The 24,930-nt window shown below is 39.0% G+C and overlaps 4 protein-coding genes across 4 annotated transcripts; 3 read left to right on the top strand and 1 right to left on the bottom strand.

Moving 5' to 3' along the window:
* Window positions 1-940: 940 nt before the first annotated feature.
* Window positions 941-6,305, top strand: LOC138353138 (uncharacterized). The gene is made up of 7 exons (XM_069305975.1): window positions 941-1,192; window positions 2,144-2,285; window positions 2,925-3,093; window positions 3,346-3,555; window positions 4,212-4,403; window positions 4,581-4,676; window positions 5,563-6,305. Exons 1-7 carry the CDS (start codon window positions 1,127-1,129, stop codon window positions 6,266-6,268), a joined length of 1,581 nt encoding a protein of 526 aa, XP_069162076.1. The 5' UTR covers window positions 941-1,126; the 3' UTR covers window positions 6,269-6,305.
* Window positions 6,306-9,200: 2,895 nt separating this feature from the next.
* On the top strand, window positions 9,201-16,895 carry LOC138353137 (crustacyanin-C1 subunit-like). Its single transcript, XM_069305974.1, has 4 exons — window positions 9,201-9,357; window positions 9,751-9,835; window positions 10,565-10,687; window positions 14,836-16,895. Exons 1-4 carry the CDS (start codon window positions 9,220-9,222, stop codon window positions 15,081-15,083), a joined length of 594 nt encoding a protein of 197 aa, XP_069162075.1. The 5' UTR covers window positions 9,201-9,219; the 3' UTR covers window positions 15,084-16,895.
* A 2,596-nt stretch (window positions 16,896-19,491) lies between these two features.
* LOC138353136 (crustacyanin-A2 subunit-like) lies at window positions 19,492-20,786 on the bottom strand. Its single transcript, XM_069305973.1, has 3 exons — window positions 20,633-20,786; window positions 20,251-20,467; window positions 19,492-20,133 (listed from the first exon to the last, which is right to left on the bottom strand). Exons 1-3 carry the CDS (start codon window positions 20,753-20,755, stop codon window positions 19,901-19,903), a joined length of 573 nt encoding a protein of 190 aa, XP_069162074.1. The 5' UTR covers window positions 20,756-20,786; the 3' UTR covers window positions 19,492-19,900.
* A 190-nt stretch (window positions 20,787-20,976) lies between these two features.
* Window positions 20,977-22,910, top strand: LOC123770820 (crustacyanin-C1 subunit). Its single transcript, XM_045762985.1, has 4 exons — window positions 20,977-21,225; window positions 21,408-21,492; window positions 21,914-22,036; window positions 22,584-22,910. The coding sequence occupies exons 1-4, from the start codon at window positions 20,992-20,994 to the stop codon at window positions 22,829-22,831; spliced, it is 690 nt and encodes a 229-aa protein (XP_045618941.1). The 5' UTR covers window positions 20,977-20,991; the 3' UTR covers window positions 22,832-22,910.
* Window positions 22,911-24,930: the final 2,020 nt, after the last annotated feature.

Below are 24,930 nucleotides of genomic sequence, written 5' to 3'. Positions count from 1 at the left end.
TAAAACCCTGGTTTGTGTTTCGGAGAGACTTCAGGATCCGTGGTAGGTCCGGATGACCTCCAGGTTGCAAATATTCCTATTGTATGCAATGTACAGTACTACCTAATGATATTCCATTATATCTGTACCCTGAAATACAAGTATCCTACATGAACATCTGCAAAAAGAGTAAAGAAAACCCAGCACTCCTCAAAGCAACAACACTTGAAACTATTGATTCCATAATAAATAACTCACGGCCCCACTTACGCTATTAGGTCAGTTCGAATGTCAACAGGTCGCACTGCAGCAGCCTGTAGATAAAAAATAATATTAATATTTTATTTACAAGAAGATACAATAGGTTGGTGATATTTCATTAGAGTGTCATTTTTACATTCTTGCAAAGCCACTAACACATATAGCGTTTCGGGCAAGTCCTTAATCTTACATATCAGGTAAGGGGAAAAAAGTACATTGTAGAAAGGTTTTATATCAACAATATTTTATTGACAGAGGTAATTACACTGGTAAAACTTAAGTAATTAGTCTTAAGTACTAATATTGGGGAAGTGGGTAGTACAAGATTAAACACAAACAACATATGTTCACGGACCCCAAGCGTGAGACTGAATAACTGGCTTAGCTCCATTACTCCATACATACAAAATTAGCTGCACTAGAACTTGCCACAGATGCACTGAAGAATAGTGGAGGAGTAATTTTTCTGTGGTTCATATTGGGTTGTTAAATGATTTTGCGGGTCGTATTCCAGGGAAAATTAATAAGATTAGGGGACCTGCCTGAAACGCTATGCACCATAGTGGCTTTACAAGAATGTAAGAACTCTTGTATATATAGAACAAATAAATAAAATACAATAAAAATAAAAAACATTGACGGAGTGTGGAAGGAGGATGCTAAACGCTGTTATTGCCATCTCTTGACGAGATTCTAAACTAGGTGGTGAGCTCAGAGCATCACGTCCACCAGACGCTACATTCCTCACCTTCCTTTTGCATCCCCCGAGCATATGGGTGGTGGTGGTGGTATTTACTACCTGCTGTGTGTTGGTTGATTTTACCGACTTCATTGATTCAGTAGGTTGTGAGTGTGTGAGGGAGAGGATCCACGTGAGGCCTGCAAGATGGGGAAGTTACGAGTGACAATGTTACGGTATCTGACCAGGGAGGACTTCAGGGTGCTGACCGCGGTGAGTTTCTATATTCCCATCAGCTGTTGGAGATTTAATTATTAAAGGCCATGTTGTTTACTCCAAAATGTTATTTAAAGATACGAGTAAATAAAAACCATATGTATATAAGGTCGCTGTGTATGGTTTTCAGTTTTATGCCAAAAAGAAAACATTCCTAAGGTTGGGTGTTTTGACCTATGTCAATACTGTCCCTATTTTTCTTAGAATTAAATTAAGGAGTATGACTGAAGACAGTCAGTATTATGATATAAATTGTATAACATCCTTTTGGAACATATACTTCAAACTTTTTCCAGTGTAAATGTAACAATACATATGTAATTAGTACTTGGGGAAAAATTATCATGAGACTGATCCTTCTCAAAACTATAATTTATTAAATAATTATAGTCATCATAGATGTAAGAAAGTTCATGCTCAATTAATGTATCACTAACATTTTTAATTTTTGGAGGTTACTGAATCATTTTCATGTATGAAACATAAGAACAATTGATCTGTAGATTTTAATTTATTAAATTAAATTGTGGGTATTTGAAGATTGAAAATTGATATTTTGTTACTGAATGTTATATGACATTTAAAGAGATTATTTCATATGGCTCTGCACGACTGACTGCTGAAATAATTGGCCATCATTGAATATTGATTTGATTTTCCCAATGTCATTGATTGGAAGCTTATTTATCTTATTAGGGTTTCCCTAGGCTAGTGAAGTACTTTCCACCAGAGTGCAGCCCACGACAGTTGCAACACTCTGGTATCTATTTACTGCTATGTGAACAGTGGCATCAAATGTAAGGAAAATATATCCAAACCTCTTGTCCAGTTTGGCAAATTAATTGGAGACCATTTAATTATGAATTATCCACACTAATGTATAATTTGATCTTATTTTCTCCTTTTCCTTTCATATATTGGTTGCACTTAATCTGTTCATTTTTTCAGATTGAAATGGGGATGAAAAACCACGAACTTGTACCTGGTTTCCTTGTAGCTCAGATCGCCAATGTTCGATCGGGTGGCGTTCATAAAATGCTGCAAGAACTGTGTAAACATCGACTGTGTACATATGAGCGCGGAAAACACTGTGAGTCATGATTTAATAGAAATTGTTAAACTTGCACTCTTTTCTACATAGTGTTTGCTTTCACTCCACAAGCAAATTCCAAAAGCAGTAAGAAAAACAGGAGTTGCTTTTTCACTGCTGATTAACGTTAGGTGTGTACAAGATTGTCATTTTGAATTCAATGATGCTGCCTTATGTTCAGTGTTGCTGGAACGTACTAATCGGAATCAGACGTGATCTGCGTTAAATCTGGATTCCAGTAAACTGAAAGTGGACATGCATTAATTAAAGAAAGGAAAAGAAAAAATCAAAGCTAGAAAGGTACTTTCTGTTCAGTTCTCTATTCAAGCAGGCCTTCACCAATAGCCCTGCTTGAAATGTATTTAATATGATTCTCATCAATTATTTATGTAAACAAAAAAAATATTTTTAATTGCTAAAGTGACGCCTATGTTTTGGTTACCAACTTTTTGCCAAGTGAAAAGTTAAATAATTTTGCCAATTTTGTATTCATAAAAAGAGTGTTATTTTGGTTTACCTAACAAAGTAAGAAATTGGATGCATGTACTGTATGAAAGGTGAGTCACGAGGGCAGTTTTCCTAAAAATTTTGGCATGCTATTTTCGCAATAATGAGCTAAAGCAATTTACTTTATTCCAGATGATGGATACAGGCTGACCAACATGGGATACGATTATCTGGCTTTGAAAGTTCTGTCTTCACGTGATATTCTTGGGGGTGTTGGAAGTCAAATTGGTGTGGGGAAAGAATCTGATATTTATGTGGTAACTGACACACTAGGAAACCCATTATGTATGAAACTTCATAGGTAAGTTTCTTATCAAATATGATGTGTTTTAACTTTTACTTTTCACTTTGTGTTAAAAAATGCTTTAGGCCTTCCCATTTTTTTGGTATTATTCTGTACCTGTAGCTGCATTAAAGAATTATTTTTTATCCTGGCCTCAGGCTAGGCTTTCCGAGTGAATATTGTGAACATACGTAATGCAAAATTGTTTGTATATACAGTACTTGTGCATTTTATAAAATTGAATGGATTTTTTGTTCTGGATTTTTGCAGACTTGGTCGAACATCTTTTAGGAAGTTAAGGGAGAAGCGAGATTACCATAATAAAAGGCATCAGATGTCCTGGTTGTATCTGTCCAGATTGTCTGCAACCAAGGAATTTGCTTACATGAAGGCTCTTCATGCCAGAGGCTTTCCTGTACCTCGTCCAGTGGACTGTTCCAGACACTGTCTCATTATGGAACTTGTTGATGGTCATCCTTTGTAAGTCGCTATTGTAGAGTGTATCTCCAATACTGTATATTTACTATATACATTTAGATGTAATTACCAAAAGGCTTTAAATAATAACTTCTGTCTATATTGAGAAAATACTTTTTTTTTTGTACTGTAACCATCATTATTACCCCATTTCTCCACATTCATAGGGTGGGGAGACATTAGGCAGGATAGTCAACAAAATTTGTCATCTCCTTTAGCATTAAGTGAAATATGGAAGGTCTAATTTTAAAAAATGTTGATTTGAGGGCATTAACTTAACATGGAAAAATAATTTAAAAAATGATCGTATATAGAGTTGTTGTTTTTGTATATCGGTGATAATTTAAAAGGACACAACAATGGGAAAATTCATCAGGTGGACCAGCTGGTGTTACATTGGAGCGGCTATGTCTGTCAATGAAATGTTGAAATCCCAGTTTGGGCCATTAGCTTGCCTTTGTCTTAAAAACTGTTTTCCATCTCATGAAAGTGGTAATTTTGCTTGGTCGAGATGTGTTTTTTCTGTTTACTCTTCAGCAACTTCTTTAAATCTGGCCACAGTGCAATAGTATGTTCATATACGTTTTATACTTTGCTGTGCTTGTGTTACTTTTGGTATTTTTATGTCTACTTTGAATTCAGACATGTTATCTCCTCAGGTGCAACATTCATGATGTCAAAGATGTTCCCCAGCTGTACAGTGACCTCATGGATCTGATTGTTAAATTTGCTAACCATGGTGTCATACATAGTGATTTCAATGAATTTAACTTGATGCTGGATGATTCTGATAAGCCTGTGGTTATTGACTTCCCCCAAATGGTTTCAACAACTCACGAAAATGCCAAGATGTGAGTAAACAATTAGTATTGAATTATTTGTTATAAATACAGGTTTACGGGAGTACTTTTTTGAAGATATTTGAATATTATTTAATCTGAATGCCCGCAGTTATGTGTAAAATATGTGAAATTTGTTATGCTCACATTTCCATTTTGTTTCTTTACAAACTTGGTATCTACTTCCAGGTATTTTGACAGAGATGTTAGATGTGTGCAGGAATTTTTCAAGCGGAGGTTTGGATACGAGAGTGAACTTTGTCCAAATTTTGAGGAAGATATTCAGTAAGTTTAAACAAATTATTTCCCTAATCCAACATTATATCTTAAATTTAAATACCATTTTGTCATTATCAGTAGTGAAGATGGGAACAATTCATTTCTGTATTAAGAGAGGGGGAGGGAAATTGCAATCCACCAGCCCCAGAGAGGGCTGGTAGATTGTAATTGTCACCAGATTTTTCCAATTGTTTCTTTGAGAATACCTGCATATATACATAAAATTTACAAGGTGGTAAAAGGCAGGTACCTATTGAATTTGATTTTTTCTAGTTAAAATAATGGGGGTGTTAAAACTCCTACTGTATTGGTACTGTACATGAATTTTCATAGTTTCCTTGATAGTTAAGAGATACAATTTCATCATATTTCTACTAGATGCAATGGAAAAATTTTATGCCAACGTTCGGTACCCATCTAGTTCTTTTCAGTTTTACATTTTACCGTCTTTTCACTTTACTGATTGTATCTCGCATTGATCTAATTTTTGAATGATGTGGCCTGCTCTGAGGCAAAATATTGGTAAAAGCTTATCATTGTAACCTGATTCTCTTGCATAAGGTTGGTGAGGCATCATTTCAAAGATGATTGAACAATATAGGAAAAATGGAGATGTTAAGAAAAATTAAACATTCACAATGTAGAGCTAATATCACTATACACTTCACCAAGTTGTCCACAGGAGCACATGTGGGTGTTTTATGGTGCATCTCTACATATATTAGTTTCTTAGTTGAGAATTTAGGTGATCTATCACAGAGTGTAGTGCCCAGTCATTTGTCTGTTTCCTTCACCATACAGTAGTAAATGTTATGCCTTAAGTCTGGCATTAGCACTATATGATACATTTGAATACTGGCATATTATCTGACAATTTTATTTTGTCCAACAGGAGGGAATACAATCTCGACAAAGAAATTGCTGCTAGTGGATATTTGAGAGAAGTTCAAGAATTCAATCAGGAGTTGCAAGTAGGGCAGGATATGCAAGAAGCTGAGCAGAGCGAAGGTTCAGAAAGTGAGGAAGAGGATGATTTCAATCAAGAGGACACTAAACAAAATCAAGAGGAAATTACAGAGCTTAAACTTTTAACCGAAACTTTGTGCAAGGATCTGAAAGACGAAACCAGCATTGGGGACCTTTGTGAAAAGTTAGAAGATCAGTCTTTAGAGGTAGTTTTAGAAGAGGAACATGAAGAAAAGAATGATGAAGAAAAAAGAAAAACTGCTAAAAAATGTTCAAAAAGTAAGGGTAAGCATTTGGATCATGAAGCCAGAACGGCTCTCATAAGGCAACTCGCAAAGGCACGCGAGCTAAGGCAGCAAGCTGAAGAAAATGGAGAAGACCCACCAATATTGGAGGACCTCATTGATGATTCTTTTAGTGACATATGTAGTATTAAAAGTTTTTCTACAACTACAAGCTCCATAGCACCTAGAGAAGTCAAGCATCGTACACACAAAGATCTTCAAAGGAGAGAGAAGAAACAAATATCCAAGAAGAGCTTGAGGGTAAAAGGAGAAGCCAATGCATTTAAGAGAAATAAACATGAAAATGAAGCAGTTATTAAAGAATCAACTGGTTGGGATGATTACTGAGTTTTTATGAATAATAAAACTAACTACTGTACTGTTATTTGTTCTTAATTTGCCTCTTGGTTTTCATTTTGTGTGGGAATCAGTGAAAGGACGTCAAAATGGTACCTTCTTGATTGTACTCGCTGGGAGATACCAGCTACAGAAACAATGCAGGGTGTAGAATATGCACCCAAATAAAATCTATGCACAGATGGTCTGAATAATTTGACTGGTTCCACTCCCTGGAACTTGGCCTAAATGTCAACTGTATACAGATGCACCAAACTTAAAAATAATATTTACAATAAAATGCAATATTCATTGAGAAAGAAAATTGTGCTAAGTCACTACTGGTAAAGTTGAATAAATATATATTTAAGAGTACATTACTTTGAAGAGTAACCTTCATATTATACAATATGATAACGCTATTTCCCTTAACGTACAGTACTAAGTAAAGTTTACTAGTTAAGTTATTGGAATGCAACACTTAATCAGGGTGCATGTGAAAAATGTATACTATTGTCATATTACTGTACCTTTAGTTTGTTTAAGTCCTAGACTATATTCATTTACTTAATTTTTTATTTATTTATATATACAAGAGTTTTTACATTCTTGTACAGCCACTAGCACACTTAACATTTCGGGCAAGTCTTTAATCTATGTTCCCTGGAATACGACCCCGCAAAAAATCGTTGAACAACCCGGTACCCATTTTATTGTCGAGTTAAACAGAGGCTACAGCTAAGAATTTGTGCCCAGTAAATGCTCGCCAGCCAGGATACGAACCCAGGACAAAGCGCTCGCGAAACACCTGGCGAGCGTCTTAACCACTACACCACGGGGACTAATACTGATTGTAAGATATGCACCAGGGTTAATAGTATACTTGTTGGTTGGTTAATAAACTATTGTGGTTGTTTTAATAATTCTGTAGAGGTTGATAGGTCTAAAGCCCAACACCCAAATCAAAGGCATAAAAATTAGCGAAAATACTTACTTGTTTGTTAATGAAGACAGGAATAATAATGACAGCTTCAATAAAAGTAGGTAATTGATGAAATTTGCCAGAAAAATAGTATTATTTGTAAATGTTACAAGCAAAAAACAAGAAGCTTAAGCATTTACATGTGATAGAAGTAATAACAGTAATACTGTGCTAAGCATTGTTTTTTTTGTAATTATACTAATTATTCACAATATATAATAAGCAACTATCAAACCTCATCAAAACTTACATATGAATAAAGAAATAAAGACAGGTCAAACAAAAATATTTACATTAGTGATGACAGTAGTGGCTACATTAACAGACACAACAGACATTGAATAAGGTTGGAACCTTGTTGACCAGACCACACACTAGAAGGTGAAGGGACGACGACGTTTCGGTCCGTCCTGGACCATTTTCAAGTCGATTCAAATGTGTTTATCAATAATTTTAAATCATTTCAGTGATATAGTTTGGCCATAGTTATAGTTCCTCTTTTTTTCTGTGTTTGTTATAAGCATGCTGTAGTTATCATTTTCTTTTGATAGGCTAAGAACATCGCGGAACACATTCTTCTTCGTGATACGTGCAGTTTGCATGAAGGTTTTTCCTCCTTATGACTGCACTGGTACACGTCATTACAGGCGCAACGGATTATATAAGACGATATTTGGGATCACTCTCCAAAAATCTGTCATTGTTGCTGTCGCCCCGTTTCCTTCCTCTCTTTCCAGGAACCTGGTATCTGTACTAACTTTACCGATACCAGTTTACCATGGGCTTACGTGCTCTTTCCTCAGGGTCACCGTCTCTCAAGCTGTTCACAATCTGGCACTCCATCCACAATACGCGGAATCATGAAAACAGGTATACTTTTTACTAAGTTGGGAGGAGGAGCAGGTGGCAATAAGAAAATTGAGATATGATGTCCATGAACAATCCTCTCGGAGATACAAGGAAATTTCAACACATTCCAGTTGGTTCAGAGCGTCGACCGCCTCAGTGGCCGCAACAAGAACAACGACACAGATTTCTGAGAAGTGATCGCGTCCAAAACCTGTTGCTACCAGGGTGGAGAGAGTGTTGCCAAGTGTGGGCATCGCGGCACACAAGCATCACGATGTTCCTGCAGGGAATACTTTATGTTGCCTCAATAGGTCGTGTCAGGGAGAGAGAGAGAGAAAAAGAGAGAGAGAGAGAGAGAGAGAGAGAGAGAGAGAGAGAGAGAGAGAGAGAGAGAGAGAGAGAGAGAAGAGAGAGAGAGAGAAAGAGAAAGAGAAAGAGAGAGAGAGAGAGAGAGAGAGAGAGAGAGAGAGAGAGAGAGAGAGAGAGAAGAGAGAGAAGAGAGAGAGAGAAAGAGAGAGGGGGGAATTAATAGTGTTACAGCAGGGTGAAGGTGAAGACACAGTTGCATGATTGTTGGTGTATACATGGGGGGTTATGGGGGGGTTATGTTTGGCATATGGTATGCAAATAGTTCAGTTTTATTAACAGTGATGGATTTAGGGTAATGGGGGTAGGGAAATATACCATTGATAAGCTTGCTACCATCCCCCGGCGCACTACTACGTGCCATCATTTTAAAATCAGTGAGCATTTGTTTTACTCTTAATATTAAAACATTCTCCTAAGATCAAAGTTGTCTTGCAAATCAGGTCTTGACAAAGATTGTGTTTACAACCAACAAACTGTCTAGTCATTGTATCGAGGTTTATCTGCCTAAACAAAAAGTGGGGACAATACTATTAAAAAAGAAGTTCAGATACATGATAATAATTATATTTTAATTGTCATATGTTAATTGAAACTTTTTATAAGGAGGATTGAAAAATAAATAACAGCTCAGTGGACGTGAAGGATTCAGAGGAGTTTGGGTACGGGCCCTTGGACGCATAAATCCGAGAGCTTTTTCTCTCCAGCTTCGCATATAAAGCCAGGCGACGCCCCTGGAACTCAGAAGCCGCTTCTGCCTCGCACCATGAACTCGCTGGCCATCCTGCTGGTCCTCGTGGCCGCCGTCGCTGCTGACAAGATCCCGGACTTCGTGATCCCCGGACAGTGTCCTGCCGTTGACGAGAGCAAGTTGTGGGCCCAACAGGTCCCAAACTTCGCCAACGTGAGTTTTACTTAGGCCTCAGAATTAGTAACACATTATACCACTCCCAGTTCATTAATCAAACATTCAGTGATTCACTTGCTTATAATTTCCTAACATTTTTTACTAAACACGGATGCCCAATAACGATCCTTATAGTGCTTCAACTTCACACGCGTCGGGTCCAGGGTTCGAAACCCATACAGCCAAGGTGCTTGGAACGATTCTTATTGTTTGTTTCATAGCCAAAAAGCTGTTCTTTTTCTGAAACCAAATTCACGGAAAATTTCTTATCACAACAATGTACGCTTAAACATATGCTCATTTTATGAAACTTGATAAACACATGAGTTTAAATTAATACAAAATTTACTGATTAGGATGTACTTTAAGATATGTTTTCTTTTGTTTCAGTATTCTGGAGAGTGGTATGAGTTCTCCCTTATTAAAAACCCATTTCAGGTGATCAACAAATGTGTCCTCAACGAATATTCTTTTGGTAAGACCTATGAAGCATTTTCTTATATATCAGTGCCTTTCCCTTCATATCTGAACTTAGAAGTCTTACTAATTACCTTCGTCGTCTTGATATAAAACTTGTCCCATGACAAACTAAAACACATTTCAGTAATCTGGTTTACTGCTGCTTCTGCTTCCAATGCTGATAGTGTTTCCTCAATTTTCTGTTCCTCTTTTTCCAAAACTTTGGTGAAACTGGTCGTACTCTTAATGACAAACTTTTCAGAATACACAAAAAGTATTATACAAGACACTGGTAGTACAGTTGGGTTCCTTCTCGACTCACAGTCGGGAGACCCGGATTCGAATTACGGGGATAAGGTAGAACAGAAATAGTTAGTTAATTCCTATCACCTAATGAGTGTCCATCTAGCAGTAAATAAGTATCCTTATCTCTTCTGTTCTTATCCCTTTGTTTCGCCTTCTTATTTCATCGTTATTTCTTTTATCATTTCTCTCCCGTTTAATGCTTTTTTTCTTTTCCATTCTTTACTTTTTCACTTACCGGCCACTTTGATTCATCTCACCTTCCAACTTGCTTTATTTTGACTCTCTCTCTCTCTTGTTAACTTACGACTTCATAAAGCTCCAAAAGGGTCCGAAAAGCATTATTTACTTTTAATTTCATATGTAAGATTTGTGTTATTTTTTCACTTACGTTACTCTGACTTCTGCACAAAAGTCTTCAACAAACATTCCGCATCTTCAGATGGTCAACAGTTTCACGTGTCCTCAACTGGCTTCACTCCTAAAGGCAAGTTGTTGAAGCTCACCGGGAAATTGTACGCCAACCCCTTCAATGAATCTCATCTCGTCGTTGACTTCAACAACAGTAAGTATCTGCCACAGCCTCTTGTGGCTATGTCTCATCCAGAGACATAGCCACAGAGATGGTGGCCATGAGTTAGAATGTTGTTTTATGGGCAAGACTGGTACCTTGCTTTCTTTTGTAATATGAATATATAATGTTTAATAATATGTGCACCTGTATAACACTCAAAAGTAGACTAAGTTCTAGTCTAATTTATATATTTATATATAACAACGATCACAAAAACTCTGATCCAAGTATGCGGAAAAACCACATGTGAAAAATAAATAAAGCTAAACGCGTTTTCGGCTCAATTCGCCTTCATCAGAGCAAAATAGAAAAAATAGAATCTGTATCTTGCAAAATAGAAATCTATACACACATTCTATATGAGGATTTCTCCAAATGTTATATTTGTTCGAGGTTGACTAAAAAGAATACAAAATTACTGTAGGTTGAATGTATTACACTTATTATAAAATTACTCGAATAGTCACAAATTTAAGTTACTTTTCAAATAGTCAAAATTTAAGAATAGTCACAGCGTCAAAGGCTTCTCCAGCACCGGCTCTTTTCCAAAGTAAGGTTTAACTATTCTTATTTTGTTGTATTTAACACTACTGAACTGCTCTCACTGTCGACCACACACACACACACATTAGACACTTATATTTTTGTTTATAAAAGAAAGAGACATATAGAAAGAAAAAACAGATAGAGGCAGAGAAAGAAACAGAGAGATGGCGTATGCTGTATCTTAAAGGTTGGCTTGGTGTTGATAGTGTACTTTTATGGCAATAGATGGCGTTTGCTGTATCTTACAGGGTGGCCTGTTGTTGATAGTGTACTTTTATGGCAATAGATGGCGTATGCTGTATCTTACAGGGTGGCCTGTTGTTGATAGTGTACTTTTATGGCAATAGATGGCGTATGCTGTATCTTACAGGGTGGCCTGTTGTTGATAGTGTACTTTTATGGCAATAGATGGCGTATGCTGTATCTTACAGGGTGGCCTGTTGTTGATAGTGTACTTTTATGGCAATAGATGGCGTATGCTGTATCTTATGGCTGCTATTTTTCTTGCCACCCCCCCCCCCCCTCCCTCTCTTCCAAATATCTAGCCTCACCCAAATATCTAGGGGGGGGGGATGGTTTGTGGTACGGAACGGGCATAGACTGGTCAAGGTAGGCCATATTGCTTTAAGAAATATTAGCAATTATAGATACTCCCGAGGCCATTATCATACCTTGAGGTTACCTTGAAGTGCTTCCGGGGCTTAGCGTCCCCGCGGCCCGGTCGTCGACCAGGCCTCCTGGTTGCCGGACTGATCAACCAGGCTGTTGGACGCGGCTGCTCGCAGCCTGACGTACGAGTCACAGCCTGGTTGATCAGGTATCCTTTGGAGGTGCTTATCCAGTTCTCTCTTGAACACTGTGAGGGTTCGGCCAGTTATGCCCCTTATGTGTAGTGGAAGCGTGTTGAACAGTCTCGGACCTCTGATGTTGATAGAGTTCTCTCTCAGAGTACCAGTTGCACCTCTGTTTTTCAACGGGGGTATTCTGCACATCCTGCCATGTCTTCTGGTCTCATGTGATGTTATTTCTGTGTGCAGGTTTGGGACCAGCCCCTCTAATATTTTCCACGTGTAAATTATTATGTACCTCTCCCGCCTGCGCTCAAGGGAGTACAGTTTTAGGCTCTTTAGTCGGTCCCAATAGTTTAGATGTTTTACTGAGTGGATTCTAGCAGTAAAGGATCTCTGCACGCTCTCCAGGTCAGTAATTTCTCCAGCTTTGAAAGGTGCTGTCATTGTGCAGCAGTACTCCACTCTAGAGAGCACAAGCGTTTTGAAAAGTATCATCATCGGTATAGCATCTCTAGTGTGAAAAGTTCTTGTTATCCAACCTGTCATTTTTCTTGCAATTGTGACGGCTACTTTATTGTGTTCTTTAAAGGTAAGGTCTTCCGACATGAGTACACCCAAATCCTTTACATTGCCTTTTCATTCTATGTTATGATTTGCCTGAGTTTTGTACGTGGTTTCCGTTTTTATATTTTCATTTTTTCCATAGCGCATGAGCTGGAACTTATCTTCGTTAAACACCATATTATTTTCTGTAGCCCATAGAAAGACCTGATCTACATCTGACTGGAGGTTCGCCGTGTCCTCTATGTTGCCTACTCTCATGAAGATCCTAGTGTCATCTGCAAAGGATGATACAGTGCTATAGGTTGTGTTCTTGTCTATGTCCGAAATGAGGATGAGAAAAAGTACTGGAGCAAGCACAGTACCCTGGGGGACTGAGCTCTTCACGGTTGATGGGCTGGATTTTATTTTGTTGACTATTACACATTGGGTTCTGTTGGTTAGGAAATTGTAGATCCATCTGCCTATTTTTCCGGTAATTCCTTTTGAACGCATTTTATGTGCAATAACACCATGGTCACATTTATCAAAAGCTTTTGCGAAATCTGTGTAAATTACATCCGCGTTATGTTTGTCTTCCATAGCATCTAATGCCATATCATAGTGGTCCAGCAACTGCGACAGGCAAGAGCGCCCTGTTCTGAAACCATGTTGTCCGGGGTTATGGAGTTGCTGTGATTCCATGTATTTTGTGATTTTACTTCTTAGCACTCTCTCAAAAATTTTTATGATGTGCGATGTTAGCGCTATCGGTCTGTAATTTTTTGCCTCTGCCTTATTTCCTCCTTTATGAAGTGGTGCTATCTCTGCTGTTTTTAGTATATCAGGAATAACGCCAGTATCTAGGCTTTGTCTCCACAGAATGTGGAGGGCCTGCGATAGTGGTTTTTTACAGTTCTTTATGAATATGGAGTTCCAAGAATCCGGGCCTGGTGCAGAGTGCATAGGCATACTGTTTATGGCTTCTTCAAAATCCAGTGGGGATAGGGTGACGTCTGATATATGATTTGATGTTGGTATCGTATCCATGAAAAATTCATTTGGGTTATCAATCTTTAGTGTGTTTAATGGCTTGCTGAAAACAGAGTCGTACTGCGTCCTCAGTAGCTCGCTCATTTCTTTGTTGTCATCGGTGAAAGTTCCATCTCCCTTTCGCAGGGGCCCGATACTAGATGTGGTTTTTTATCTTGATTTTGCATAGGAGAAAAAATATTTCGGATTTCTTTCTATTTCACTGATGGCCTTTTGCTCTCTTTGCCTCTCCTGGGTTCTGTATGATTCTTGTAGCTTCCGTTCAATTGTTTCTATTTCTCTACCTAACCTTCTTCGCCGTTCTTGAGATAGGGTGCGACTCTCAAGTTGTTCCGCGATTCGTTTTCTTCGCCTATATAGGGAACGACGTTCCCGTTCCAATCTGCATCTCTTCCTCTTTTTTCTTAGAGGTATGCGGTTTGAACATATTTCTAGTGCTACTGAGCTTATTTTTTCCAGGCACTGGTTCAGGTTTGCATTTCCTAGCTGTTCTTCCCAGTTTATTTCTGTGAAGTCCTGGTTTATTCGCTCCCAGTTTATCTGTTTATTATTGAAGTTGAATTTGCTGAAATCTCCTCCACCGGGAATCTGGACTGGTTTTGAAGGTCTATTCCCCATGGTTGTCATAACTTCAATTAAGTTGTGATCTGAGTAACAGGTATTTGTAATCATTATGTTCCTGATCAATTCATCATTATTAGTGAAAATGAGGTCCAGCGTGTTCTCCTTCCTAGTTGGTTCTACTATTTGCTGGTTTAAGGCAAACCTGTCGCACATCCGTAGCAGGTCATTTGCATGTGCCTGTTCATTTAGGCTACTTCCTGGTCTGATATTACTGTATTAGCCAGGTGCTTCCATTTCAGGTGCCGTAGGTTGAAGTCCCCAAGCAGGATGATTGTTCGGAGGCTGGATTTGTGAGTCAATAGAGAGTCAATATCATAGAGTCAAGTGTGAAATATTACGTGTGATTAGCTGTGCTGTTTTGTCATAATAATAATTTCTTATGCAATTTCTATTTAATCATTTCAATAGATCTTAATAATATATTTTATGTGAGAAGAGGGAGAGGTGGGAAGCATTGGAGAAGCGGGGGGATAGATAGATGGATGGATAGGTGAATATACAGACGGACCCGTGCCACGCCATGTATCCCCCCCCCCTCCCTTATGCATATATGCAATACATATATGTATATGTATTCTCTCGCAGCCTTGGCCGCCCCGTACGTCATCCTGGACACGGACTACACCAACTTCTCCTGCATCTACTCCTGCGTCGGCTTCAACAATCTTTATTATACCGACACTGCTTTCGTCTACACCCGCTCCCCCAGCCTGGATGACAAGTTCGTGCAGCGGTGTGAAGCTGCCTTCAAGAGCATCAATGTTGACACTTCCCGCTTCATAAAGACCGTCCAAGGATCATCTTGCAATTATGGTGCCCAGAGATCACTCTGAGAATCCATCCATAACAATTTAGTATTATGATAACGTTATGGAGGTACTCAGAAAATTAATATTTGCTTCAGAGTCCTTTGAACTTTGCACTATGTAACTTTCTTTCATGTCAGTGACTTGTTGCATAGGCCTATATGTCTTAAGATGGCTTGTGTAGTTAGTGGTAACGAATATTACCATTAAATTATGCTAGTTATGCAGTTTTAAGGGGGCATATCGTTTTAAATCGTTATAAATTAAAAGTTGTTCAATTTGCTTATAAATTTATTTATGAAATGGTTATAGAAAGGGCTGCAACTGGTCCAAGTTTCACCATCACACCCTAAACAGAAAAGGAGAAAAAAAATACACAACGTATTATGCAACGAATGTTCAACATTCTCAAATAATCTCAGGGAACACATGTGTCAACTAAAATGTCTACTATGTGCTGTAGAAGCACAAACTCTTGTAATAATTGTAATATGTATGTGCAATATATTTATATGTAAATTTTTTTTTTTTTCTTCTTTTTTTTTGGCCAATTTTGTTTTTCGTTTGTTATCAAGGGATTTGCATGAAACTTGCACACCTTGCTCAATGGATGCCTATCTGCAAAGGTGTCAATTATGAACGAAATCTGTCGAAGTCAAGCTCAGCTACAGGTGGCCGAACTTTGATCTTTATTTTACTCAGGAAAGTAATTTACAACTTCAAAGTACTTCATAGCTTTCATTTATTAATCAATTTACATGCAAATTACACCTTATATGTAGAGTTTGTGCTTCTACAGTACGTTGTAGACATTTTAGTCCAAAGTCCATTTGTTGATTTTATAAAAATTTATAAACATCATATATTGCATATTTTTGGAAGGGTAACTTTGAATAATTATATTATTGCACTAAACACGTTTTTGATAAAACTACTCACAACAATCCTTTATTATATGCTAATTTTAATATCTGAGTGTTATAGAAAGGATTTTAGTTGACGCATGTGTTCCCTGAAATTATTTGAAAATGTTGAAAAATCGTTGCATAATATGTTGTGTATTTTTTTTCTCCTTTTCTGTTTAGGGTGTGATGGTGAAACTTGGACCAGTTGCAGCCCTTTCTATAACCATTTCATAAATAAATTTATAAGCAAATTGAACTACTTTTAATTTATAACGATTTAAAACGATATGCCCCCTTAAAAAGAAGGAAAATTTGATTTTATATCCTTATAATCCCCAATGGTGGAACATTACAATTGTAAACTATTTGAGCTAGAACATACTTTCCAACACTATATCTGTGATTTCCCTGTTATCAGTGACTTCAGACCAAATGGTATGAGGTACTTTGAGCTCTGTAATTACTTCATACACAGGAATATTGGAAAATATTCTTGTGCTGTACCCAGAGTTTGCTAGTGGAGGCTAATAGATCAGCCTCACATTTCATGTTCTCTCCTGATTCCATGTATGACTGACCGTCCTGTGAGGTGGGGATGTTGGATGAGCTTGTAGCTGTTTTTTTCTACACTGTGTAGTTCTTCATACAGAATAGGGTAGCAGAACATTGCTGTGTATACCTAAGCTTGTTTTAAAAAGAAAATACATTGTTTGAGAGGAGTCTTGAAGAAACTGGTACGAGTAATTGTAATGTTTTGTTTCCTTGATTCAGTGCTTAGCTCTTGTGAAAATCATGAAGTTGTTGTTTAGACAGAGTTGATTTGTTTTTCGTATTGAGGCAGGTATTTACTTCCCTGATTTCATGTATGACTAATCATCCTGTGAGATGGGAATATTAGATAAACTTATAGCTAACTTATTATCTACACTGTGTAATCTTTCATATAAAATAGGGTAGCAGCCCATTGCTGTGTATACCTAAGCTTGATAATAAAAACAAAACAAAAAATCCTTATATATTTTTTATTCAGGTAGAAATATTTTTGTTCCCATAGCTATTTCCCTCAGTTTCTCTCACTGAGGAACAAGAGAAGACTTTGGACGCACCGTCGGAGTGATGTCGACCACAGGAGACGACCTGCTGGCTATGAACTACTTTTCGGTGGTGGAAAACTGTTCTTTACACTGATGACTTTTACACGATGACAATAAATGCGTATTTACAATGGATCATCAGATCGGCCGGAGATAACATTTGGTCTGAATTATCCGGCGTGTGTGGATAATTCAGACACCTGTCTAACATCTGGTAGAACATTACTACATCACGGGGGAGCAGAAAGCAGAGCAGTTCTTTACCTGGATCCTAAAGAACATATAGAACAAGAGAGGATAAAGAACATGACCATATAAAGAACTTGAGGATAAAGAACGTTTATTCTCACACACTGGCTGAATGTAAGTGTATATGGCAGAGAAGAGAAGGATAATATCACTTACACTGCTTCTTATATGGGGTACTGACCACGCCCAGGATACAGCTAGAATTTGTACAACCACTTACGAAATCTGGATTGCAGCCACAGCAGTCACTGGGTGCGGCTGTGTCAGCCGAGCTCCGCCTTTGCCGCCTGGAGTGTGCGGTGATTGGCTGTTGCTTGTGACGTGACGGGTGCGCTGCGGCTGTGTGGCCGGAAAGGATGGAATCACCATTCCCTGCTGTGAAGCAGTTGTTGACGGCTGGGTTGGAATTCTCCGGCTCGGTGACTTATTCTGCGGTGGAGGTGGATTTGTCGGACCTCCGGCAGGTTGCTGTGACTTCCATCGGGGGCGTCCAGATCATCTCTGCCTATCGGGCGGTCGTTAAGTTTACTACAGCAGATGAGTTTGCGGCCTTTGTGGGCCGTTATGCTGGGCACTCGTTTACGTTGCCTAAGGGTGCTTGGACTGTGATCGTGTTGGATCGTAGTGGCGCTACGACTTACGTGAGTGTCCATGGTGCACTCTTCGAGTTCCCTGATGATTTGCTGCGCCGATATTTTGGGCAGTTTGGCCGGGTGTTGAGCATTCGGATGAATGTAATTTCATCTGGCCGACTGAAGGGTGTGATGCCCAATGGGATCCAGACCCTCGCGATGCGGCTTACGTCACAAAGAATAAGTCACGGTGAACTGGAGTGAACAGTTTATGAACTGTGCTCAGTCATCCTTCCCAACCATGGTTCCAACCTGGCCATTGTTGTATATCTGCTGTATTTGTTAATGTATATATATTAGTGTTGCTGTCTGCTGTATGTGTTAATGTATCCATTACTGACATCACTATTATAAATATTTATTTTCCAGTAACTGTCTTTTTCCTTTATTCAGAAGAAAGTTTTGACGAAGTTAGGTAATTGATTATCTTGTGTATAACAAGTATAATTATTACGATCAAATAATGGTTACTAGAGTATTACTTCCGTCCCTTCCCACATCCTTGTCCTTATATTCCCTTCATGTGTTTCATAGTCTTATGTAGTCTCCATAGTCTTATGTAGACTACCTCTGGTTTAATAACCTCTGGCTGGTTATTAAAGCTCCCACCATAGTTGTTAAAGATTTAGCTACTCAGGACGAAGTGTCCATGTAGCACGGGCTATGGTGAGCCCATAATCTATTCTAACGTGGAACTTTACTTACTCCCACCATAGCTTACTGACCAACCACCAAGAATACTTTTACCCTGAACATATTTCAGGACCAAAGTTAACTCTGTGTATATAAATAGAGACTACCCTAGGGAGGATTGACTAGGCGGTAATCATTCACTGTGGCTTCTGTTCACCCAGCAGAGATTGGGTACCTGGTTGTTAAACGATTTGGCGGGTCGTGTTCCAGGGACAACTAGTGAGTAGGTCTTACCATGAGCAAAGGTTAAGCTCTCAGGCTGCTAACAGGAGTCAGCAGTCGTCTGTTCCTGTATCTATCTGTGTATTAAAAAAAAAACTGGGTATACCTCTTAGTGTATATATATTATGACGTCTTGATTTAATGCTGTTGCTCCACCCAACATTATTATTATTATTATTATTATACATTTGCATTACGTTATGTTAGTTACGTAGTTCTTATGCATGAATATTTACTAATAAAGTTATTCTCTATTATTCGGTTGTTTTCAGTGTCATTCATGTTATTAACTTCAATTTACCGACATTTATGTTTTTCTATATAAAACAGGAACAAATAGTAACCTATGTTAAAAGGATTTTACATACGGAACAATAACATATGTCAATGTGATGTAAATTATGAACAAAAGTCTCAAAATCATCGAAAATAAAATGTATCAAGTCCTAGCGACTGCCAGGATAATAAAGCCCATAAGTTATCGAACGAGTATACTTTAATTATCTTGATTGGAGTTCATAACTAAAGTAAACCACTCAGTATAGATGTTTCCAGGTAGAGAGTATACCTCACGGAGTAACAATTGTCTGCTGAGGTCCCTTAACGTAATGCTTCGGTTACGGAGAGAATAAACAGGATAAACAATTTATAAAAAATTTATTTCACATGTACATAATATCAGGAAGGTTCACATATGTACATATCGAATGATCCATTTTAAACACATGTGGACACTTGTTTTGTAAACACATGAGGCATATCACAAATCTTAATGTACAAGTTCACAGTCATGGGGGCGTGAGCCGACGAGCTCACAGTTCACAGTCCTATGTGTCTCACCATAGCTTGTGGCCACTTGTAATTAGACACGAGTGTCATTTTACTCTTGGTTAGAAAGTAAATATCAAAAGAAGGCGCCAAGCCGGTAAGGTTATGTAGCACTGACTGTTGGTAAGATAAGGTCACGTTTATGTACATGAAAATATGGGAGACGATAGCGGAAGAACAGTGAGATTGTTGTTTTGATAATTGTGAAATGTTATGGAGCCTTAAGCTCTATAGACGCACTCAGCCGTCTGCGAGACAGGCACGAACTTGGAGAACTCGACACCGTTCTTCCTGAAGACAGCGGCACACTTCTCGACGGCGGGTCCTGAGGTCTGGGGGGTACGGGATAAAACGAAGCCGAACTCTGCCTTGTAGTTGTCGGTGGTGATGCAGGAGTAGACGCAGGAGTAGGTGTCGTAGTCAGTCTCGATGACCTCATACGGCGAGGCGAACACTGGAGAAACAAAAACAATTTAGTGACTAAGAACTTGTTTGCGCATTCTAAAAAGTGCAACATTTATACTTTTTAATATTAATGATTCTGTTGATGAAGATTGTGGGCAAGACTTACCTGAAGGAGCATCAATGAGCATGTGAGCGGCTGGGAACTCCTTAGTTGGGTAGACCTTAAAGTCAATCTTCAGATATTCTCCCTTCGGGTTTAGGCCGGCGGTGGTCACCTTGAAGCCGTAGTCGCTATCGGAATAGTCATAGTTGGAGTGGATGCATCCAGTCACCGGCTGGTAAGGGTTCTCGATGATGTGAGTCTGGTACCAACGGCCAGCGTACTGCAGAGAAAATGTGTAATGTTGAAACATCACGATATGTTACTTATAAATATGTCGCAAACCATCAAAGGTTTGTCCTTATCAATACTGCACACCCATATACAATATAGGGAAGTCATAACCGTGATTCATTAATCGGTATTAACCACACAAAAGATCACTCACCTTCCTGAGGTCAAAGTTGTCCTGGTTGGCAACTGAGGCACATTTACCAGGAGAGACAAAGCTTGGAATACCGTCGGCGGCCACACAGGCCACGAGGGCGACAGTGAGGAAAGTTGTGAACATGATGCGCGCTTGACTGACTCTGAGGTCCTGGCCCCCTGCCCATGCTTATATAGAGGAGGCAACCTCCTCCAAAAAATGGAGGGCGGAGCGTAGTACACGACCATTTCCTTGACTATAATGACTCAGATACTGTTTTGTGAATATTATTCATTACAGTATTTAATAATTTCAGTAATAACATTTGACTGCCAATGTTATACTTTAATTGTAAGTAAAGAAAAGATGTTCATTGGGGTATGGAGTCAGTAGTTTGGACAACCGCTGACCTCCGCCAGTCTTATATAAAGCCAGGCGACGCCCCTGGAACTCAGAAGCCGCTTCTGCCTCGCACCATGAACTCGCTGGCCATCCTGCTGGTCCTCGTGGCCGCCGTCGCTGCTGACAAGATCCCGGACTTCGTGGTCCCCGGCCAGTGTCCTGCCGTCGACGAGAGCAAGTTGTGGGCCGAACAGGTCCCAAACTTCGCCAACGTGAGTGCTCCTAAATACACACATGCAACATATGTGTTATAAATCACCAACACAACCACTCAGTGATCCAAACTTCCATCACATCATTTGCGTTATATAAATGTGCAACTTCACTTAAATGTTAAGAGTTGATAATTAAAGATTATCGGGATGTAATTAAGGAATGTTTTCTTGCCTTGCAGTATGCCGGCGTCTGGTACGAGTTCGCACTTACTAACAACCCTTATCAGCTGATCAACACCTGTGTCCGCAATGACTATTCCTTCGGTAAGTACGGTTGGGCTCGTTCTGTACTCACAATCGAGAATCCTGTGAGAGACAGAAATAATTTGACACATTTCCTGTAACCTAATGCCGCTGTTCACCTAGCAGTAAATAGACACCCGGGAGTTAACCAAGTTGTTGAGTTGTTTCCTGGGGAGAGACAGTAGTTCGGCCTTGTGTGGCGGGGGTCTAGATATAATCTTAATCTAGATATAACAATAAGAACCTAGATCTATAAATATACAAACTGGCTGTTCCCGACATAACTAATTATTATTATATTGTTATGATATAATTTTTCCTGTTAGGTGCCAAACGCTTTAGAGATAATACGAGAAACTTGCGTCAACATGCAGCTGTAGAATACATGTGTTATAAGTTTGTTTATTTTCCAGGAAAGTAATATAACATTCCATTTTCTCAGACGGTAAACAGTTTGATGTGTCATCAACGGGCGTGACTGCTGACGGCAGCCTGTTGAAGCGCAACGGGAAGGTGTACCCCAACCCCCTCGGTGAACCTCATCTCACCATCGACTACGAGAACTGTAAGTAGTAGCAGCAGCTCCTTGTGACCTCGTCTATATGTGACCATAACATAGAATGTTATATGATATTTTCCAACCCATCCTCCTAACATGATAGTTCCTGTAGGAACCATATGGTCAAAAGTACCAATATGTAGTGGTGGTCCACCAAACGTTGACGTTTGGTATTACTGAATTTGGACAAACGGTAACTTTTTAACCGCAACATAAATATAGAATCTAACCCAACCTCTCATCGCAATCCTATGCCTAATATATGATATCTTAGACCTAATATAGTACATAAATGAGATATTCTAGGTCTAGAAAACTTTAAGTTGGATTGTAACTTTATTTTTTAGGACGTTTGAAAATTTTAAGTACGAACAGTAAAGTATTTGGTGGACCATCACTACATATTGGTATTTTCGACCAAATAATTACTATACCCACTGTCTTTTAAGGAAGATGTGTTGATATGTACAGTGTACAATTATCCTAATGAATATGACGTGTCTAATTACAAACTTTTTTGATTAGTCACATTCTGTGTTTTGCAATTTTCCAGCGTTTGCCGCCCCGTACGTGATCCTGGACACGGACTACACCAACTTCGCCTGCTTGTACTCCTGCGTCAGCTTCAACTTCAATCATCACACCGACTTTGCCTTCATCTTCACCCGGTCCCCTAGCCTGGATGGCAAGTTCGTGAAGCGGTGTGAAGCTGCCTTCAAGAGCATCAATGTTGACACTTCCCGCTTCACCAAGACGCCCCAAGGATCATCTTGCAATTATGATGTACAGAAAACTCTTTAATTGTCTTTGTCGAGCGATTTTTACATAATGTCATGGTAACATTTTTGTAGTTTGCGAATAATAAATTTATACAAAAAGACTCGTTTTGTATTCTTTAACAACTGAACATAAAGACAACTAGATGGAGCTCTTCATATGTACTTGTTCTCTTAACTGGACGTTTACTGAAGGCTGAGAATGTCTCACTAATGATCCAGACTGATGTAAACAGCTTTTGGTCTAAAGTAACAATGAAAGTTTCCTAGAAACTCATTTGTGCTGCATTTGTTGCGAGTAACAAATTATATGGCTAGAACCATTTTCAATGTACAGCATATGCAAAAAAATTTAATGGCCTGAAACTTGTATTGGAAAGCGCTAGTATCTCTTGACATTATATTTATATCCCAAACTTCATTTAATGGTGCTTTTTATATAGTACAGTATGCTACTGAAGGTAATGGTAAATGTGACAACTTTTTCAAGGTACCCCAGCCAAGAGTAAGAATATGAGCGCTATCACCCATCCAGCTACTGACCAGCACATGTAGAACACTTCTGTCTTCTATCATGCTAATTTCATGCAAGGAAAGGTGATTGTCAGGAGCAAGTAGAGAGAGGCAGAGCAACACTAAGTTTTCCTTCAGTAAGCTGCTTTGGCTTCTCAGACTCAGGCTCTCAGACACAGGTTCTCAGACTCAGGCTCTCAGACACAGGTTCTCAGACTCAAGCTCTCAGACTCAGGCTCTCAGATACAGGTTCTCAGACTCAGGCTCTCAGACTCAGGCTCTCAGACTCAGGCTCTCAGACACAGGTTCTCAGACTCAGGCTCTCAGACTCAGGCTCTCAGATACAGGTTCTCAGACTCAGGCTCTCAGACACAGGTTCTCAGAGAGGCTACATATACACTACTTGGGGTTTATGGCCTGATAAAGCAGACTTGAAATCTGAAGAAAAACTAGAGTCCATTTTTTATTCCCTTCTGAACCGCCAGGAGTCATCTTATATTAATAAGTTCAGTTTAAAAACATATTTGCAAGATATATAATACACATATCATAGAGGTTAATGATATTAATTAAATCGTACTTCGATTTAATAGAGCACATTGACAAAACGCAAAAGAAAGAACGCATTTAAATAGTTCTGTCATGAACGAAACGTATCTACAAAAAGAAAAAGAACTCTTTCGGGACAATCAGTCACACAAAAGAGTGTACCCTGTCGTGGACAGGTATATGGTGTCTACTGTCATAGACAGGAATATGGGGTACCCTGTCAGGAGACAGGAAGGTCGAGCATGATCGATCGTGGACACCAGAGCTAAGAGTCGGGCTTTCCAGCAGAACTGTACTAACCTCCAACACACACCCCTATAGTGAGAGCCGTCTGGAAGGGTTAATAATGTTGACTTAATAAGACAAGTGTCATCACTCGGGATACAGCCAGAGAGACTATGGCTCTGTAACGTTCAGGAGGAACCAGACCTGTGTTTACCTGAGACATAAATGAGGATAGAAATCATCAAGTAAATCATCATCAATTAAATATTTCGAACAATCTTCAAGGACAGATGATTGGATCAGCTAAACAATTGGTGCCTTACGGTCAACTTCATGTATGTCTTAATGAAAGGATCTGAGCATTTTCTTGGTTTAAAACTCATCATCAGAATCTTACTTTGTAATCTATATCTGCAGAAGAGGATGTCTATCTGTCTGTCTGTCTGAGGTTGGAGGCCAGACTCTAGGGGCTAGACTCACATAGTTCTGGAAGTTTAATCATAGGGAATAAGGAGGTTATGGGAGTGTCATAGGCCAGTCGGGGGTCTGCCCAAGTGCTACACATTAAGAAATATCAACAGCTATAGCGACACGTGCGATTTTCATGAAGTATGAAATAAAATCAGAGGATGCGTTTCCCATAGAGTTTTTATGATTACCTATATTGTATATATACGGGTTACAGTATTACATTTTCAGAGAGAGAGAGAGAAAGGGGGTGAAGATGAGAGTTTGAGAGAGAGAGAGAAAGGGGTGGATATGAGAGTTTGAGAAAGAGAGAAAGAGGTGGATATGAGAGTTTGAGAAAGAGAGAAAGGGGTGGAGATGAGAGAGAGA

Source organism: Procambarus clarkii, chromosome 56 (genome assembly GCF_040958095.1).
Source record: "Procambarus clarkii isolate CNS0578487 chromosome 56, FALCON_Pclarkii_2.0, whole genome shotgun sequence".
NCBI classification, from domain to species: Eukaryota; Metazoa; Arthropoda; class Malacostraca; order Decapoda; family Cambaridae; genus Procambarus; species Procambarus clarkii.
This window is presented reverse-complemented; position numbering and strand designations above follow the sequence as displayed.

Coding starts and splice junctions, on each gene's coding strand:
- LOC138353138 (XM_069305975.1), top strand. CDS start 1,127: ATGGGGAAGTTACGAGTGACAATGTTACGGTATCTGACCAGGGAGGAC. Junction 2,286..2,924: donor ATATGAGCGCGGAAAACACT/GTGAGTCATGAT, acceptor ACTTTATTCCAG/ATGATGGATACAGGCTGACC. Junction 4,677..5,562: donor AATTTTGAGGAAGATATTCA/GTAAGTTTAAAC, acceptor TTTGTCCAACAG/GAGGGAATACAATCTCGACA.
- LOC138353137 (XM_069305974.1), top strand. CDS start 9,220: ATGAACTCGCTGGCCATCCTGCTGGTCCTCGTGGCCGCCGTCGCTGCT. Junction 9,358..9,750: donor AGGTCCCAAACTTCGCCAAC/GTGAGTTTTACT, acceptor CTTTTGTTTCAG/TATTCTGGAGAGTGGTATGA. Junction 9,836..10,564: donor CCTCAACGAATATTCTTTTG/GTAAGACCTATG, acceptor CCGCATCTTCAG/ATGGTCAACAGTTTCACGTG.
- LOC138353136 (XM_069305973.1), bottom strand. CDS start 20,755: ATGTTCACAACTTTCCTCACTGTCGCCCTCGTGGCCTGTGTGGCCGCC. Junction 20,468..20,632: donor ACAACTTTGACCTCAGGAAG/GTGAGTGATCTT, acceptor TTTTCTCTGCAG/TACGCTGGCCGTTGGTACCA. Junction 20,134..20,250: donor GCTCATTGATGCTCCTTCAG/GTAAGTCTTGCC, acceptor TTGTTTCTCCAG/TGTTCGCCTCGCCGTATGAG.
- LOC123770820 (XM_045762985.1), top strand. CDS start 20,992: ATGGAGTCAGTAGTTTGGACAACCGCTGACCTCCGCCAGTCTTATATA. Junction 21,493..21,913: donor CCGCAATGACTATTCCTTCG/GTAAGTACGGTT, acceptor CCATTTTCTCAG/ACGGTAAACAGTTTGATGTG. Junction 22,037..22,583: donor CACCATCGACTACGAGAACT/GTAAGTAGTAGC, acceptor GCAATTTTCCAG/CGTTTGCCGCCCCGTACGTG.